This window comes from Chamaea fasciata, unplaced genomic scaffold, assembly GCF_029207755.1.
Source record: "Chamaea fasciata isolate MVZ Bird 193981 ecotype frontalis unplaced genomic scaffold, bChaFas1.0.hap1 SCAF_11, whole genome shotgun sequence".
Classification (NCBI taxonomy): Eukaryota; Metazoa; Chordata; class Aves; order Passeriformes; family Sylviidae; genus Chamaea; species Chamaea fasciata.
The window spans coordinates 20073371-20091416 of NW_027094096.1; the positions used below are offsets into that span (position 1 = coordinate 20073371).

General features: G+C 45.8%; 1 protein-coding gene across 3 annotated transcripts in view; it reads right to left on the reverse strand.

The window, feature by feature from the left end:
- Positions 1–18046, reverse strand: part of LOC136295176 (calcium-activated potassium channel subunit beta-2) — a 138152-nt gene that overhangs the window by 11750 nt on the left and 108356 nt on the right. The window contains exon 2 of one of the 3 annotated variants that reach the window (XM_066193580.1): positions 3908–4018. The exons of the other annotated variants lie outside the window; for them this stretch is intronic. Within the exon in view, the coding sequence (XP_066049677.1) occupies positions 3908–4018 (111 nt within the window). The remainder of the gene's footprint in view (positions 1–3907; positions 4019–18046) is intronic. 3 annotated transcript variants of the gene reach the window in all.

Genomic DNA, 18046 nt, shown 5'->3' on the forward strand with positions numbered 1-18046 from the left:
ACCACCTGCCAGGTGCATCTTCCAAGCTCCACTACCACAGGAAATAAAACTAAAGAAAGCTCTGCCTCACAGGTCAGGCTTGGAGCACTGCTTCCATTGCTCTTTTGTAAATATTTGTTATCCAAAGCCCTGAGCAACAGCAAAGTGATAGCCTGGTACACCTCACTGAGGGCTTTTTCCCTCTGAATCCCTGCCAGGAGCCAGCCTGGTGACCCTGCTGGGGTGGGTGATGTTGTGGGATGTGCCAGCCCATGACAGCAGTCCTGCCACAGCCCAGGAGACAACACTGAGCAACCCTGCCTCCTCCTCCTCCTCACGCCTGTGCCTGCACTGGGGGGATGCCAGTTCTCTTTGTGTGATACTGGCAACGTCTGCTGTTACAAAACTTCACATTTTTGCCCCTTAGAGCCCTGGTTTGGGGAACACAATGTGTTTTGCCCAGTATTTGGCCATAAAGAGAGCAGTCTCAGCACCTGCCTCACATGAGTGTGCAGCTGTGTCAGGGTGGGCTCATGTACCTGTGAACTTTTGGCCCAGCTCAGGGACCTCTCTCTGCTCGGTCAGCTGGAATAACACCGTGCTTAGCTGGCTGATTTTGGATCCCAGGGCTGCACAGCCACAGTCAGCTGCCTGCTGTGCTGTGTTGAAGTACAGGTCGTTGCATCCCAGGCACTGCTCATCAAGTGACATCTAATACTTGTGATTACCTGTGATAACTCCCTGCACGACATCCAGGGGGGCTGTTGGTTTTTAAAGAAGCCTCAGCTGTCAGAACACGGGGTCTCCCTGACTTGTGCAAAGGCATTTAATGAGAAGCAAGCCCCCAAGCACAAAAGGTCTTTGTGCCCTTGATCATTTCCAAACTGAAGTTCTCCCCTGCTAAGTTTCCATGTCCTTTCTGCCAAGCTGCTCAGAGGATAAAGACTGGCTGCTCTCCTCAGGCTCAGATGCCAGAGTGGAGATCTCAGCTGTGACTGTGCCTGCTGGGGACAGAGCAGAGATTTCCCTCTGCACAGCAGCAGTGCGGGAATGCCTCTGCAACGTGGTCAGCAGGTTCTTCTGTATCTCCTGCTCCAAAATGAGCAACACTAAGAGCTCTGTAAAGACTGCTAAGTGTCCTCATGGGAAAGCTGGAATAACCAGGCACGTGCAATTACTTTATTTATTTCAAATAAACACAGATTAGCTACCTTCAAAGCCCTCCCCTTGCAAACAGACCATGGTGTGACACTGAGGGAGACAGGGCCTCCTCCGGCACCACGCAGTCATGGGGCTTGTCAGACAGGGATGCCTGCCTGAATAATTCAGAATGACTTTGAATCCACATTAATTTCTCTGATATCACAGTTGTTATGCAGATGTCACTCAAATTACCTCATGGTGAGGAGTTTAGTGATATCAGAAATCCTTGAATGCAAGGGTCAGAAACTACTCTTGTATCTTACCTGCAGAATTCCCTGTGTCCAGGGATTTTCTGCTCTGAAGCCACCTTCTTTACATTTTTCTTTACAGGTATATTTGGCTGCACCAGTTTTTGCTAGTAGACCTATGGCAACAGGAAATCTCTCTGGAGCTCTCAGAATAAACTCAGTGATGGTTGTGGGTGGATTCCTACAGATACTAACAGATTTGTTCACTCAATTCCTTCTCTCTTCCTCACCAGGCTGGACAAAACCAAACCAAACCAAACCAAACCAAACCAAACCAAACCAAACCAAACCAAACCACTGCTTTGTTTTTCCAGTGGTTGCAACGGTGTGGGGACCCTTTGACAGCTAAGACAGAATGAGGGCTCAACTAGTTTTCCAAAGCATAAAATGTGGCACCTGTGGAATTGTGGATGGCTAAAACAGCAATGAAATACAGATATTCTGGTGCTGATCCTGCAAAAAGAGATTCCTGAGAGACACCTTCCACTCAGGAGGAGGTGATTCCTTCAGAGCAAGTGGCTCATTGCAGCACAGTTAATATTATGGTGGTTGTAGCATATGTTGGGTGACAAGTTTGCTGATCCATATGATAATCATCCTATCTGAAGTTTAAAGAACAAGGTTCCTGGGAAAGGGTCATTTAAGGTGAGTCACTTCTCTAAAAGGCACCACTTGTTTGATATAATGATGGCACTGGTGACCTTACATGTGTTAAAATCACTGCCAGACACTGGAGGATGAATTTCTCCCACTAACAGCACTTGCTCTGTGTTCACACCTCTCCTCTGCAGTCCTCAGGCTGCCCTCAGCACTCTCTTATTTCCATCTTCTTTTCCTCCCTTTCCCTCCTGCATTTTATTAATCATTCACAAGGTACAAAGAAGTCCTTCAGTACAGCTCTAGAGAACTCTTGGGAAATAAACCCACCCGAAGGCTTGTCAAGATATCTGAATTTACCACGGCTGGTGTGTAGGCATAGAGATACTGCTCCCTATTCCCTGATTCTGCAGGCAGGCAGGGATGAGCTCTGCCTGGATTTATACTGACCAGACTCTGGTGAGCCCTCAGCCCAAGTTAATAAGCCTGCCTTCAAGGCATGGTGAGAGTCAAAGGCTGTGCTAATCAGGAGCTTCCAGCCAGCCCAAAGTGTGGGCAGGTATCTCCTCCAAATGTCTAACCTCGGACCATGACAGCATTCTAATGCGGAAGGACATTAGCCTGGGGAAAATTCAGTTAAAGAAGAGACTGGCAGAAGTACAGGAGCCATTTAGACAACCAGCTCCAACGAATGTTCATGCTGCAAAGCTGGCCTTTTTGTCTTCAAAACATCAGTTTGGGATCAGATAATCCAAAGAGCTGAACACCTATGCAAACTTTGCAGAAACATTCAGCGAATCGGCCAATTCTCCAAAGGATCTCAGGGTCCTGAGGGCAGCTCTGCTGCCTGAATTCAGGAGTGCACATCCCCGAGCAGATGCCAACAGTAATGTCTCATTTGAATTACTGAAGAGACTATTTTGCTAATTGGCACTGTAGATACATTGATATCTGGTTTTGTTTCACTGGAGTGTGATTGTTTGGGATTACATTTAGTAGTGACTGCAAGAGGAACTGAAGGAGATGTGGGAAGGGGCAAAGGAAAGAAAAGAAAGGCAAATGTGTCCTTGTTGTGACAAGACAAGCTGTCCAGCAAATCTTACTACAAAGGAGAGGGATTTTGGAAGGATGAATCTAAGCATTACTGACAATAGTTCTTTCATCATTGATATTTAACTTCTTTTGTTCCCAACTGAGCACTGCCTTTGTCTGTGGACTTCAAAACCCTCCTTCCCTTTCCTTCTCTTTGGCACATTTCCCCGCTCCCCTGGGAGATCCAGTAATTCATTCCCCTGTCTCCTTCAGCCTGTTCCCTGCAGCAACACCACTCAAGCGGGCTGGTGAGCCACCAGCTCACTTTCAAGCAGCTAAACAACCCCCAGCTACCGTGCAATGTATTGCACACACGCTCATCCTCACACGTGCACTTGCATAACCAGAAAACACCTCTGGCAGCTGGATGCATCGTTCAGATGTGCAACAGCTGTGTGGGGCAGTGATCTGGCTGGGGGACAGTGTGACCGATGGCTGGAGGCAGGACACCTGCAAAAAGCATGAAGGCTTCACAGGGCTCAGGGCTGCAAACCTGTGGCTGGGGATTAGTGTGCTTTTAAACATAAATCAGAGATGCCAGTGTGCTGCTGATGTCCTGAGAACAAGGAGGACTTTGGCCATGGCTCTGGCACTGCCCCTCCACTCTGCTTAGGTGTGGTAACCCTGGCACTCCTGCGCCTGCTGGAGCAGCAGCCGGGGCTGTGAGGCACTGGGAGGGAACCCTTTGCATCCCTCCTGCTTCTCCAGCGCCACACTGGGGAGAAGCCGCGGGCCACACTCATGAATATTCAAACCCATACGAGACAATCGGCGCAGGTGCCGTTTACCTTTTCTCATCATGTCTGTAAGATGTAGATCCCCGGCCACTGGTCCAAATAAACATTTTAGAGGGTTGCCCAGGGTTGGTTCTGCTCGCTGCAGTGGGACGATGGAAGGACCTGGGGGAAGAGGGATAACTTTTGTCACTGCCCATCCAACGTGGCAGAGCACACAATATCCAGCGTGCCAGATCCCCTGTGGCCATTCCCAGTGTGCTCTGAAGATGGATCATTTGTTAACTCGAGGTGAGATGTAAAATAATGGGGGTGAGAAACCAGTGTGTTAAAATGGAGAATAAATCCCATTAGCCCCACTGGCAAAAGGTGAGGCTGGCTAATCAGGCTGAGCTCTGCTCCACGCTGCAAAGGATTCATACCATGGGCAAGAAATCATCAGTAGTTTAAGGAAAGGTAATAGCTGTGTCCAATGTTCTTACGGCAGTATTTTTCAGGGACAAAATGGCTATTGTTAAGCATATACACACACTCATTACAGGTTTTTGGTTGTTCTGCAGCTCTCTGTAAGGTAAGGGTATCAGGGAAGGTGTCTGAATGAGGCACAAGTATGAGATGTAAATGCAGCATTTTGTGGAAATGTAACTGATATGAGAAAAAAATCTTTTCCCATGAAGAAATTACTATCCTGGGGCCATTTGGCCAGACCAGTCGGATACCTGCCCAAGGACTTCTTTGTTTTGCTTCAGGGTGTGGGATCTGTTGCCTTCTCTCAGGGTCTCAGGACATGTTGGACCTGCTAGTGGGGCTATGGCTTCCTTTGTAGCCCCGTTTAATTTGTTCTGGTTTTAGTGAGGCTCAGTTAAAAATCGTGCTCTCTGAGAATTAGGCCATTCCTATGAAAGCTGCATTTTGCATTCTTCCACAGCACAACACTTTGTGTTTTTAATGCATTCAGATAAAAGCTTAAAGAAAAAAAATATTCCAGATGCCAAATACTTCATCATGAAGTTTTCATACACTGGGGGCCATTCTTTAGCTCACGGAAAAATAAACCTGATGGCTGATGCTGTCAGCACAGAAGGCACATGATCTGAGAAAGTCTCTAATGTCACTGTCTCCATAATCATGCAAAGGGCTAATTTCAATATTTGCATAGTGGTGAACCAGGAGAATACCTAAATACTGTAGAGGTGGCTGCAGGGGAAGACTGACATGGACAGGAGCCAAAATCCATCTGTGTGCCGACAGGCTGATGGGTGCCAAGGGACTGGGTATTCCACCAGGAGTCAGCCCAGAGCCCCCACCACAGGGTCCGTGACACAGCCCCAGGCCAAGTTCACACTCTGGTTGGGCAGCTGGATGGACAAACTGGCCAAACTGGTGTTCTTGTCACCTCCTCCCTGCTGGGATCCTGCTGCTATGCTCAGATCCTGGCTCCGGACTGGGACTAGCAGACAAGGACCTGGCTTAAAATAAGAGGTGGCAATATTTGATGAAGCTTTTGGCTGCATTTGTGAACAGCAAATTGTGCAAGAAGGTGGTCCAAGAGAAAGGAGGAAGAAGGAGGGTAATCTCCCCCAGCCCTTTCCCTGATTCTGTAGTCATCATTGCAGTCTGAATGCCAAGAACAATCCTGTTCTCTCCTTACAACCACTGTAGGTAAGTACTGGGGAATAAACAAGATGAGGCACTACGTCCCTGAAATAACTACAGTTTAGAAGGTAAAGTAGCATCTGCTGGGATCTAATTAATATAGCCAACAACTAAGTGTTTTGATAGCAATATTGGTCAGAAATTTCACTTCTAAGACCTTGAGACAAATCCTCACACTGCTGGATAAGGTTTTACCCACATTACCACCCAGCTGGTGCTTCTGCCCCAAGCCATGCAGGAGGGGTCACACCAACTACCCAAGGCCCACACTGCATGCTGCACTGAGCCTGTCCCAGGCTGAGTCCCTTAATGCTGGAAAATAAAATTATGTTTTTGCCATTGCACTCTTTAGGAGGTCACACACCCTACAGGAAAGCCTGGCTGGTTGTGCTGCCACAGTCTGAGTGGTCCCAGAGCCATCAGGAAATGGTGATCAAACGCTATTAGAGAGCCTTTTCTTAATTAAGCAAAACTTGGGCACACATTAGAGGTCATCAGCAGCTTCTGCCACCTGTCTGAGCCTACAGGGACACCTGGGCAGGACTCCCTGGGCAGGGAGCCAGATTTATAAGCTCCAGAGCAAATTGCAGGAGCACTGCTGGACTGGCAGCTGGGTGAGGGGGTCATCCCCACTGAGGAGATGCCAGAGAAGGAAAAGGGATGCTTCTCCTCCCCGTGAAGTGGGAGTGATTTCAGACTCCCTTGTAGTGCCAGTGCCCTGGAGCAGTCCATATGTGGCAGCTTTAATGCTGCCTGCTTTGTTAGTTGAGCAATCCAGGCTAACTACCACTATTTAACACACAATTGCACACCTAATTTTGTGTAAAATTGTAACTCTGATGACATCATAACACTACTCCAGAGGTCGACATAAGTGACTGAAGTCCATGGTTCCTTCAGGTAGGGGTTAGATGTTAGGTAAGAACTTTTTGTGCACCAGCAACCATACAAACTCCCCAAGACCCTTCTTTGAAAGCCTTTGGAGGATTCAAAACCTCCAAAGTTTCAACCTTCACGAGCATGGTCTGCCCCAGCAGGTCAGTTAACAAACTTCCATGCCTTTCTCCCCTCCTGGGTAAGTCTCTAGGCGGGACTGTGAACCGTGTTTCTTCACTGCCCCCTCTCTTTTTTTCTGAGAAAACAAATGACACTACTTTCTCTTGGTTTTTTTTCCCCCCCATTGCTTCTCAGAGTCAGCTGCTGGCAACTTATTTTTATCATGCAACAAGTAATCAGCCTGTGAAACTCATTACTGCAGGATGTCAGCCACGCATTCAGAGTGGATTGCTTGAACAGACGGAGCGCCCAAAGTCACAAAAACACCTATTAAAAGCAGTGGAGAAGAGATACTTCAAGCTGCTTCTTTGACTACCAGGACCCCGTGGGGCATATTCCTATAGAGCAAGTTACCCACAGGCTGCTGTAGTTGGTGTGATTTTTGCTAGTCAGGATGCTGGGTGGTACTCTGGGCTTTCTGCCTGACTTTGCCTGAACACCTCTGTCTCCTTCTTCACTATTTTCACAGTGTGGCATCAACGCAGTTGTCTCTTGACACGGTTGCCACAGTGACAGGCAAGGAGGCCAAGCTTTGGTTTTTACAAAACACACCTCATCCTTCATATCTACGTCTATTCTGAGTAAATGCTCAAGGTTAAGGGCAGAAATGCAGAGTAAAGGGTGCACAGTCTGGTACAAATACTTGAGTCTGTGATGCTGTCCCACTCCTCCCATCTTCTTTTGTTCTCACCCTCTTCTTGAACATTACCTGCTGGTGGATTTCATAGAACTCACTAGGAAACCTGTCTACTTTTTCAGCCATTGCAAGGTGAAGATTTGAGATAGCTCTTATAAAATTAGAACTATTCTGCCCTGTCCTAAGGAGTATCAACATGTCCACCCAACAGTAACCACCTGATTGAGGATTTCAGTGTGAAGAAAACACAAAAGGGCAGCATTTGCATCAAATTTCTCCAAAAGAGGATGTAGTTCGGAGGCTAAATCACAAAATCCCTTAGCTGGTACCTTGGGGAGTATATTACATACCCTATATCACCCTGTATTACTCCTTTGTCCTCACTTTCACCCTGGGTTGGCTACTCTCCTTCCTCTGTCTTCAGTCTGTGTCATGGTTGGTATGAAAAGTCCCTTACCTCTATGTCACCACAGCCGTGACCAGCCAAAGAGAGATGTTGCAGACCATGGTTTTAGATGGAAAGCTGGGTTTTATATGTGTGTTGGCTTGTAATTGCCTCTGTCTATGTTTATGTTAATCACAGGGTTTCTGAGACCTTGGAGAACCATTTATGGCACCAAACTAATGAGCTTTTCTCCCCTTATGACATTTCATTTCCTGGGCAATGTGGCCTCTGTAAAAAGAGAAGCACTTGCATTAATTTTGCCTCATAAAAGACACCCTGATTCATCAAAAGGCAACAAAAGATAAACATTCACCTAAAGATACAATCACTGACCCCCTCAGCTCTGTCTGAATACACCCACATCCCCCACTCTCCATGCTGACAAGTGCTGGATGCTTTATCCCAGTACTTCCCAGCCATAAGGTTCATTCAAACCCCAAGGGAAGTCTCTGGAAACCCCAAAGTTTTCCTGCTAGTCCACATGTTAATCTCTCCCCGTGCCAACCCACAGCTGTCAGTGCCAGTTCTTGGACAGACGGGTCAGTTGCTGTCGAGTGATAGGAAATATTTGGTCTCTCTCATGCCTGGACTGACCCTTTTTTTGAGTGGTCCCACCCACCATCACCCATGAGAAAAAGAAGAGACTGTAGCCAGGCACCAAAGACAGCCTGCAAGGAGACAGTCGCTCACTTTGAGGTGAATTTACTGAATATCGACAATTAGACTTTGTGTCCTGGCAGGTCTTACCTGTGCCTCTGTCTGGTGATAGAATGTTCTCCTATGGCTCTGATGAGCCAGAAAACAGGCAAAAGTAGTGTTTGATGAAGGATGGGATAAGAAATAAAACAGCCTGTTGATTTTTTAATGCAAAGTGTAGCCTGACTTGAGGGTAGTCTGGCTTTCAGGTGCCTTAGAGCATGGAAGAATTTCCCAGGCAGAGTGGTGGAAGTAACTACTGTATTAAGATACTCCTATCTGATTCAGGAGATGATCCAGGGCAGTTTTCTAGTCCTGGCATTAAATGAATAAAAGAACTGGACCAAGGACCCTTGTTTGCATTGAAAACAAGACAGCAAGCACACACCAAGAACACAATTAAGCTAACTCACAAAAGAAATGCATCTGCATTAGCAGAAGACAGTCACCAGTTAGGGAACACTTAATGCCCTGGCAGCAGCAGCTCTGAATTGAGGAGCAGCAAAAGCAACATCAAAGGGTGAATTTGCGCCTTGTGACAGAACTTTGCTGCTGCACAGCTGCTGGGCACAGAGCGGGACAGAGGGACACAACTTGCAGCTCTTGTTGCAGTATCTCAGGAGCCCCAGCTGTACCAATCCAAGCAGATGACCTTCAGTCTGGGGTTCCTCATTATGGCAAGGGGAAAATGGACACTGGGCAGCTGGTGCTAATGTACTGACAAGAGTATAGGAAGACTGATGGTTAATGATGCTTCATGAGTGCTTTGCCTCTATTCCTGACCCTGCTCCAAAATCTCCCCAGAGCTCAGAGCTGAGGTCTCCATCTAGATTTTAAGTTGAATGAGGGAAACACCCTGGACACACAGTTGTCCAGTTGGATTCCCATGTCACAGGCATGTCTAGGACATTCCACATCCAAAGGAGGAGAACAGGGTTGCCAGTGACAACTGAAGCCATCAGGTCGAGGTGCAGATTAGCTGTGTGTGGAACGCAATGACACGTGGGTCTGTTTTCTAAGGCAATATTTCTTTATACTTTAAGTCATCCTTGACAATTGGTAGGTAATTCCCTCTTTCCAGTATATGCAGGAGAAAGAGAAGTATTCAGAAAGGCTGAGGTATCTGTATCTCCCTGCTACATAACAATATGTCTACACTTCAAAATTAAATATTCCAATGTAACCTCTGAATCTTCCAGGTTTCCATCTCATGATGTTTTTCTCTCCAGTACTGGCTTTCTTTGTTTTGAAAAAGCTTTCAAGCCTTGCCATTTAATTATGCATTTCATCCCTAGGCTTCGACTTTCCCAAGAGCTACCTTCCTATTCCACCCAGCACGTCTGTAGACTTTATAGCCTTTATTCTTTGTGACCTTTTTACCGTTAACTTCCTTCTGCAATTTTCTTTTCTTGTTTTTTTTTTGTTTTTTTTTTTTTTTTTGTTTTTTTTTTTTTTTTTTCCCAAGTGCCTCCTCTTTTACTATCCCGGTGACCACTTGTTTCACTCACCTTGGCCACACCGTGTTAGTCTCAATTACTCTGATTTAGTTGATTGAAGCAGCAAATTTGAAGAAATTCCTGCGTCTCCAGGTCAGCTGCAAAGGAGGGAGCTACTGTCTGTCACTCCAAGCAAGAGACTCACAACTTCTCTTCTTTGGTGACCTTTTGGTTGCCTTGGAGCAGCCTGGCATTTTGGCTTCAGTTTCATTGTCTGTACAAGAGAATTGCTGGTGCCACCACTGTACCTGGCAGAGGACACCTTCAGACCATCTTCAGGTGACAGAGCATGTAGAGAAGAGCCAACCCTTGTCACCATCCTCATGTTTTGGTGCTGGTGAGTTTGCAATCCAAGCACGAGGCAATGCCTCTCTTGGCACGCTGCAGTCATGAGGATCAACGTTTGTGAGGAGCAGCTGAACATAATTGTCCACTTTGCCTGTCAGGATTCTGCAAACATTTTTAGCTTTCTGTGCTGAATTTGAATTTACGTAGCAAGTGACACATTGGACAAGCACTATATTCATCATCTCAGCTGCTCCCTGGCCTCAGAGAAGGGCACAATCTGCCTGTAAAACGGGGTTGGCTCTGGGAGGGGGTGTAGCAGTGGCAAGTGCAGGGTCACCTGCCTGCAATTTGCTTCCGTCCAGCTGAGCCAGGAGAGTTTTATAGGGAGATCTGCTCTGCCAAAGACCAGGCAGTATTACACTGATGGAGAAGGATCCTGGGGGTAAGGAGGAAGGCAGTGAAAGTGCTGCACTACCTCACTTGATGCTCTCCTTTAAATCTTAGCACAGTCCTCTGCAATTGCAGAGGGATAGATCACCTTGGGTGCTGCACTGCACCACAAGAGCTCTACAGCCCTGGGCCAGGCAGGCTGGATAAGAGCACGTGGGTGGCACTGAAGAGGTTCTGTGGCTCTTGGCTATGCCCTGATAAACCCAGTGGGAAACAGAGATGTGGTGACAGAAAGGAGATGGAGGCATGCTGCTCCATGTTGAGGTCAGTCTCTTTGATGGCCATCAGGAGGGAATGACCTTCTCCCCAGTTGAGTTTTTGTAGACACCTACTTGACCAGATCTTAAGGGATGCTGTTTTGGATACTAATTAATCTATTTTTAAGAGCAATTTGTTGCACAGTGGGAGCTGAATGCCTCTGTTTGTGCTGAAGTGAAGTGGCTTCAGACTTGGCTCCTATGTCCTTTCAGTGCTGCCATTTGAGGGACCTGAGGTTTACACCCCAAAGTGTGAAGTAGCAGGGTGTTAGCAGTGCTGTTTTAGGGGTAATGAACAGAGGCACAGAGGCTGCTGAGATTTGACCAAAGGCTCCCAGGAAGTCTGTGGTGGTTGTAGTTGAATAAACAGCCTAAAAAAATGGTGGACGGCCACCTTCCACCCAGGAGGGAAGAGAGCCAAGACACGTAGATGTTCCTATGTCACAGAGCAAAGGCAGAGCTTTGCTTTGTGGTTGTGCCAAGTCCCATCCACGGGGACATCCCTTCCAGATTTGTGCAACTGTGCCTCAGCTTTACACCCCTCCAGAGAAGCTGATCTGAGAAGGACATGGCTTTAAAATGTCCCTGAAGAGAGTTTCACTTCAGACTAAAATACTGATGGATTTGAGGGTAGGAGCACAGGGAGAGGAAGGGTGATGTGCTGCTGGGGACACTGAGGACACCAGCAGCTTTTAGGGAAACCACAAAGGAGAAGCACATTGCATGAATGATGTGGCTGGGGAGGGAGGTGAGGGCAGAGAAAGACAAAGAGATGCAGAGCAGCACCCAGAGGAGGAAAAGCACAAACAGGCAGGGCAGATATGGCAGGAGTGGCTTTTCTGTCACCTAATTCCTTGAGCAGGTCAATCATCTTTTATCTCCTTTGAGTCAGTCCCTGTGCCATGGAGAGCACCAGCCGGAACAAAGCAAAGGCAGAGGAGAGCTGAAACTACTGCCCAGCGGGAAGTGAATGCTCTGGCACTATTTATTTTTGAGTCTGCATTTGGATTAGCTGCAAAGAGCTATGTGGATAAGCAAGCAGGCAATTACAGCAGGGACGTGCTGCTCATGAATGGAAACAGCTCCAATCTGCTCAGGACATATTGAAATTCTAATTCAGTTAGATTCCTTTAGTTACAGCGCTCATCACAGACACTAAAGGAGATGGGATTAGAAAATAAATACAACTCTTCTGTTGCCTTTGGTCTGTCTTCTGTGCCCCCATTTCCCTCCTCCCCTCCCCAGTTTTTGCTGTTGTTTGACTTTATTTTCTGTGGTAAAATACAGTACTCTGCTCTTAGTCTTGTTGTTAATTTTTATGAGCATCTAGCAGAGCACAGCTGGCTGGACGTATGCGCTGCTGAGGGATGGACAGTGAGCACCAACACAAAGCCACTGCTGCAGCTTCTCATGTCACATCTTACCAAAGCTCACTACCCAGATACATCTGCAAAGGTACAGGGGTGACACAGAGACTCAGAGCAGAGCAAGGACGTGATTTGCAAAAGCTCTTCCCTGGCATCAGCCCTGATCCAGACAAGAGCTCCAGCCTGCACTGCTCACCCAGTAAGCAGGTTGGATCTCTGCTTTGGGTATTGGTGTAAAGCTCCTTCACCACTGCAGGCAAACTTCTGCACTGTTTGTGCAGGCAAATTCCTAAAGATCTGATTAAAAGAAGTGATCAGGGAAGAGGACTGGGAGTGCTGGATCAGCCCTGCCAATGCGACCTGGAAATTCAAGAAAGTTACTTAACTGTGAGCTGCTGGTTTAACTTGTCTGTCTGTCAGTGAAAAATGTTGTGTTGAAGCTGCTGACATGCAAGGAACAGATAATTGAGATCTAAATGCCAGAGACTTCTGGATTGGAGAAACAGGAGGAGCTTGAGTGTGTCTCTGCAGCTGACTGGCAGTTGTGTTCCATCACATGTGGTCTCTTGGACCTGCTGGAGGACCTCTGAAAGCAGAGGAATGTCCACAGGTAGGTTGTGAGTAGTCCAGACACATCAGCTTAGAAACCTGGTTGTGGCAGACACTGGGTAGGAAGTACTTGTCTCCCTTGAAACTAAGGAAAGGACTTTGTGGAGAAAGACAGTTTCATACCCAATATTACTGATACTGAGTCATGGAGCTGTGAAATAAGCAGCTCTCTGGTAAAAACAAACACCCAGCTTGGTTCTCATGAGCATCTTTCCTCTTTGTCTTATTACAAAAGGGTAAAATTGGCATCATAAGCACTCTGCAGTGGCTTGTCATCCTTTCAGAACACAAACTTCACCATCTGTAGCCCTCTTAGTTGAATATGATAAATTGCTCAGATTCGCAAAACAAAATTTGGTGCCCACGTGCTGTAGAAAAGCTCCAGACATTTTTTTTTTTCCTGCACACATTTAGCATACTTTTCACAGAATTTAAAAATTTTATTTCCTTATTTTTTTAAAATGTAATTCTGTAGGTGCAGCTGCTTTTTGGCTCTTGAGTCTAAGTTGTGCAACATGGCTACAGCTCTGTGGACCTCTGAACTCACACATGTGTCCTCTGGAGATCCCTGTTTGCTTTGCCTGATTGCTTTTTGCTGACTAGTGGTGAGGAGCTGTTGTTTTAACAATGAGCTCAATATTAAGATAGTAATTGCGTAGAAGAGAGTTCTCTTCATTGAGTAGTTCTACTATTCACAGCAAAATAGAGCATTTCCTGGGAATAATGTGGTAGAAATATTTCTAATGATCTGTAAACACAGCTAATGCTCACCATTTGTGGACCTGTGCTCATATATGACCAGATATCTTCTGTCATAGTCTGTGGAGTGATAGTAAGGATGTCCAAGCCACATATTAGGGACAGAAGCCAACTGGCTGATTGGAAGAACAATGCACAACCCTAATTTCTCCTGGGCAGCTACATGCCCCAGAGAACCATTTCCAGTGCAAGAAGAAAACCTTTCTAGTGGAGTCATTCGTGGTTAGGACACCATCAAATGCAGCCTGATGAGCAAGGCAAGGGGGAGAGTTAGGAACTAAGTGGGTCACAAGAAGCCAGTGTGTTAGAAAGACAGGGATCACAACCTAAAAGAGAGTAGTGATGTGACTGCACTAGAGAGAGCAGGAACAGCAGCATATGCAGCAAGGTAGTAATGAAATGCACAGGGCAGCTGGGATGAGGTGGATGGAAAACCTGATTGACTGCTGAGAGGAGGCTGATGCACGGGGCTTAGCCCAGCGCTGCACCAGCCATGAGCTGAAAACCCAGTGCAAACTTTAAAGCACCTGCTCTGCAGATGAGTTCAGTGCCTGATATGCTGGATGATGCAGATGCAGATTCAGCCTCTTTGGAAAACAATAGCTGAGGAGTTCATGAATCTCTTTACAGATGTGTTCTTGTAGTATAATTTTTAGCATAAAACCAATTTTTTTCTTGAGAGTCAGGAGAAAAAGATAGGGAGAAAGAACAAAAGCAAAGTCTCTCTAAGACAGAAGAGTGTGCATATGTCTTCCATGCAGTCATGAACCAAAAAAAGAGAACAAAATCTCTGCTGTTCTCTGAGGGCAGTGAAGCATGTTGAACAGTGAAAAGGCCATGTCCATGAAACAAAACCCTGTATATTTTTGGTCTTATAACTGGTCTGGAAATCAAAGCAATGGTAGGAGCAGTCACAGATGTTTCCATTCCCCATGTGACAATAATCTATATTAATTACTGCAAGCATCCAGCTTCAAACAATGTCACTGCAGTGCTATTACTGTTTAAAAGTATTGAGTTTCCAAGAAGGTGAATGTCTTTTTCTCTCCCTAATCATGATTACTTGGCTTAGTACTTGGGCCAAGCTTCTATTTAACCAAGATAAATGGATATTTCCAAAACAAGCAAGTTAACACTATACATCACATTATTACTCTCCTCACAGATTTCTTGCCTCATGTGCTATTTTACTCAGCTGCTAAACACAAATAACAAAAAAGAACAGGAAAGAGGAACTATGCAGGATTCTATATGTATTAATGGTAAAATAATAAATAAATCTGGTTTTGACCATCACTTTGTTCTATTCTGTAACAGCATTTTCCCTTGATCAGTGTAACAATACAACATTATTTTGCCCTATAATTTCTCTTCTGTGAAAAATGGGCTTCCACACCACATTTCTGCAGACACCACCAGCCTATCTGACTAATATTTTGTTACTTCCTGCTTGGAATTCTTATTTATCATTTAAGTTGATGTGCCAGCACTGTAGGTTAGCATTCAGAAGAGAAGATGGGGAATTAGAGACAAAACTTCTGTCAGTGATAAGGGGACTTCCATGCTTCATTTCCCCCAGGGCACAGCGAGTGTTTTCCTTTTCAACAGTGCTGGGCAAAACTGCCTTAAGGAATTGGTGACAGTGAAGCTGTGAGCTGGCAACACACTGGAATTGTCAGAATGCAGGGACAGATTTTGGGTTGCTGGGCTATTTGTGGGAAGTTATATTGTAATAGCTCCTGGGAAGATACCCATCTCAGTACTGCAGTTCTAGTGCAAGGTACCCAGAGAGAATTCACTTTCTGGGAGAGTCAGTGAGAGGCCTGGCACTGAACAACTCCTGCACAAGTGGGTTCACCTGACAGTGTCTGGCTGTGCTGATCAGGGCAGGCTGTAGATCCATGAAAAGCACAAATTCAGGTCTCCAAACTCTCCAAATCCCACTATTTCAGCATCACCCTGATCCCCACTGCTGCTGGGGGGAATCTCAAGGCTGTGCACGGGCAGCTCAGTGAGGGTGGGTTTCCTCCTTCCCACCTCCCGCAGCTTTACACAGGGGCAGTGTCCAGGACAGGCCAGGACTGTCCTTGTGTGCAGGTGTGTGAGGTCCACACAGGTTGTACTTTTCTTCAGGGAAAAAACTCCCACTTTTCTCCAGCAGCTCTGGGCACCACACCCATTTCCAGGCTGAAGGGAAGCCCGTTTGAGTGTTGGGGATCTGCACTCAGAGCAGGAAGGACCTCCCAAACTGAGAAGTGGTTCATGTGTTGCAGGCTCAGAATTCCTCACCACCAAGGCGTCACAGCCAGAGGAACATGTCACCTCTGTCTTGGGGACACTCCCAAGCTGGAGAGCCCCGTGGCACCTCCCTGGGATCAATCACCCCCCCACACTGCTGGCTTTGTCATGGGCTGTGCTGCTGGTGCTGGCCACAGGCCACCCAGCATTGCTGAACGACAGGAACCATCCGGATCAAGGCAGAAATCACTGTCCTAACACACCAAATGTCACAGGGGAGATTAGAACCGGATTCTGGCTGCTAAAATGTGCACTGAGGACACATAGGAGACCTGCCCAGAGAGCAGGAGCTTGCCCCTGTCCTCCAGTGCCGCACAGATGGGATTTCCTCAAATAATTGCCACAGATACAGCCTGCACCATCTCACCTTCCCTGGTTTTTGTCTATTAGGTGTCCATCATTTGGCCAGCCTCACCCACCTTCTTCCAAACAACAAAAGGCTTTTACTAATCATTTGATATTGCCATTAATGAAAAAAGGAAATAGATGTTGAAAATCACAACATGTGTTATGTCTTTATTCTCTGCTCTTTAGGACAGTTTAACAATTACATGTTATTTTTCACCCAAATTGATGTTTCTATGGATATTCTTCCTGCCTTCATCTCTTTTAAGAATCTCTGAGCCTCAGTAATCATGTGAATTAAATTTGAATCAAAATGCAGAAAAGCCGTGTTGTCACGTTGACCTTGAAATCCTGAAGACCATTTCTATTATGAAGGTGCTTTACAGCAGAGCTTGTGACTGAGGAGGCTGCTAAGGGAAGTATAACCAAAAAGGTTTTTCACATGCAGATTTTCTCAGGATACTACCTCTCTCCTAAAAGCTGGTGTTTGAATTCTTCAAATTGTTTGGATCATTTAAGCTGACTTCCAGTCGGGTAACTTGTAAAGGTGTCAGCTAATGCCCTGCTCATGTCTTGAGCTGTCCCTGTTCTAAAGTGTGTGCTTTTCTGCCTAACACGGTACTGTAAGTAAATAAAAGCTGGTAGTCTTCCTCTTAATGTGTTCAGTGGGCTTTTATCCCTTATAGATTTCATAGTAGTAATTCAGTTAGAGAAAATATCATCAGGAACTGAATTTGTATTGTATAGAGTAAAAATTTAAACTTTCATCTATACTTGCTCCACTTCTTTACACTAGAGCTGCTTTTTAAAAATTCTTTTTAAGCTGCTGTACAAGGTTAATGAAGTCCATCATTTCAATTGTCTTTGGTATGTACTCAGAACAGCCTGGGTACTTGATTTTCTTCTTATTTACACCTGTGAGGTCAGCAGCTGAATGCAGAAGCAAGCAAAGGGCCAGAGAAATGTCACAGAGCCTGTCAGCACCACAGCAAAGGCTTTTCTTCAGTGTGCAGTGGTCCCTTGGGAAACCCTGACAGCTGTACTAATGTTGGATGTAATTGAAGAAATACGCTCCTTAAACAGGCAGGAGGTTCAGTATTTAAACGTAATGCCTGTTGAAAGAATGCTTGCAAGCTGATTTTTGACCTTCATGCAAGGCAAAAAAGAGAATTTTATTTTTCAGTGTCTGTACAGATTTCAAAAAATTATGTGGAACATTTTGTCCAATAGTAGCTTTTTTATTTCTTCACAGTGTTTGTATTTATTTTTACATTTTGCCACAATGGAAATTCAATCAAAGTCAAGGATTTTATCACCTTTCCACTCGACTGCCTGAGTCAGATGCTTAAAATGTAACACCAGCAGCCCTGTGAGTAGTCGATTTAAAAAATCAACCTTTTGCACTATAGCTCAGAGAAGTGCCTTTTTGTTTTTTCTGTAGCCTGGTGGAGTAATTTTCTACCAAAACACATTTTCACCCCAAATGTTCTGCTACTGGCACATTACAGGGGCTGGAAATTGTTGCTACTGGAGTGTTTGAGTTAGCAGAGTGCTCCCCAGTCAGACCAGTTTGCTGGTGCAAAGTTCTGGGCTTGTAGCAGGAGTTCTGCTATCAGACACATTTGCTGACTGGGAAGCAGCAATTTGCTTCCTCTCACTCAGTGCAGAGAAAAGCCAAGTTTATTTAATCTGGAAAGTAGAAAGCAGGAGAGGAACAAAAATGACTATTGCTCTGCACCTTCCCAGCTTTCTTTTATGCCTCCAGGAACTTTGGTTCTTTGTCTATCACCACCTCCAAAGCTCTCACTTTCATCACCACAGCTGCAGCAACTTT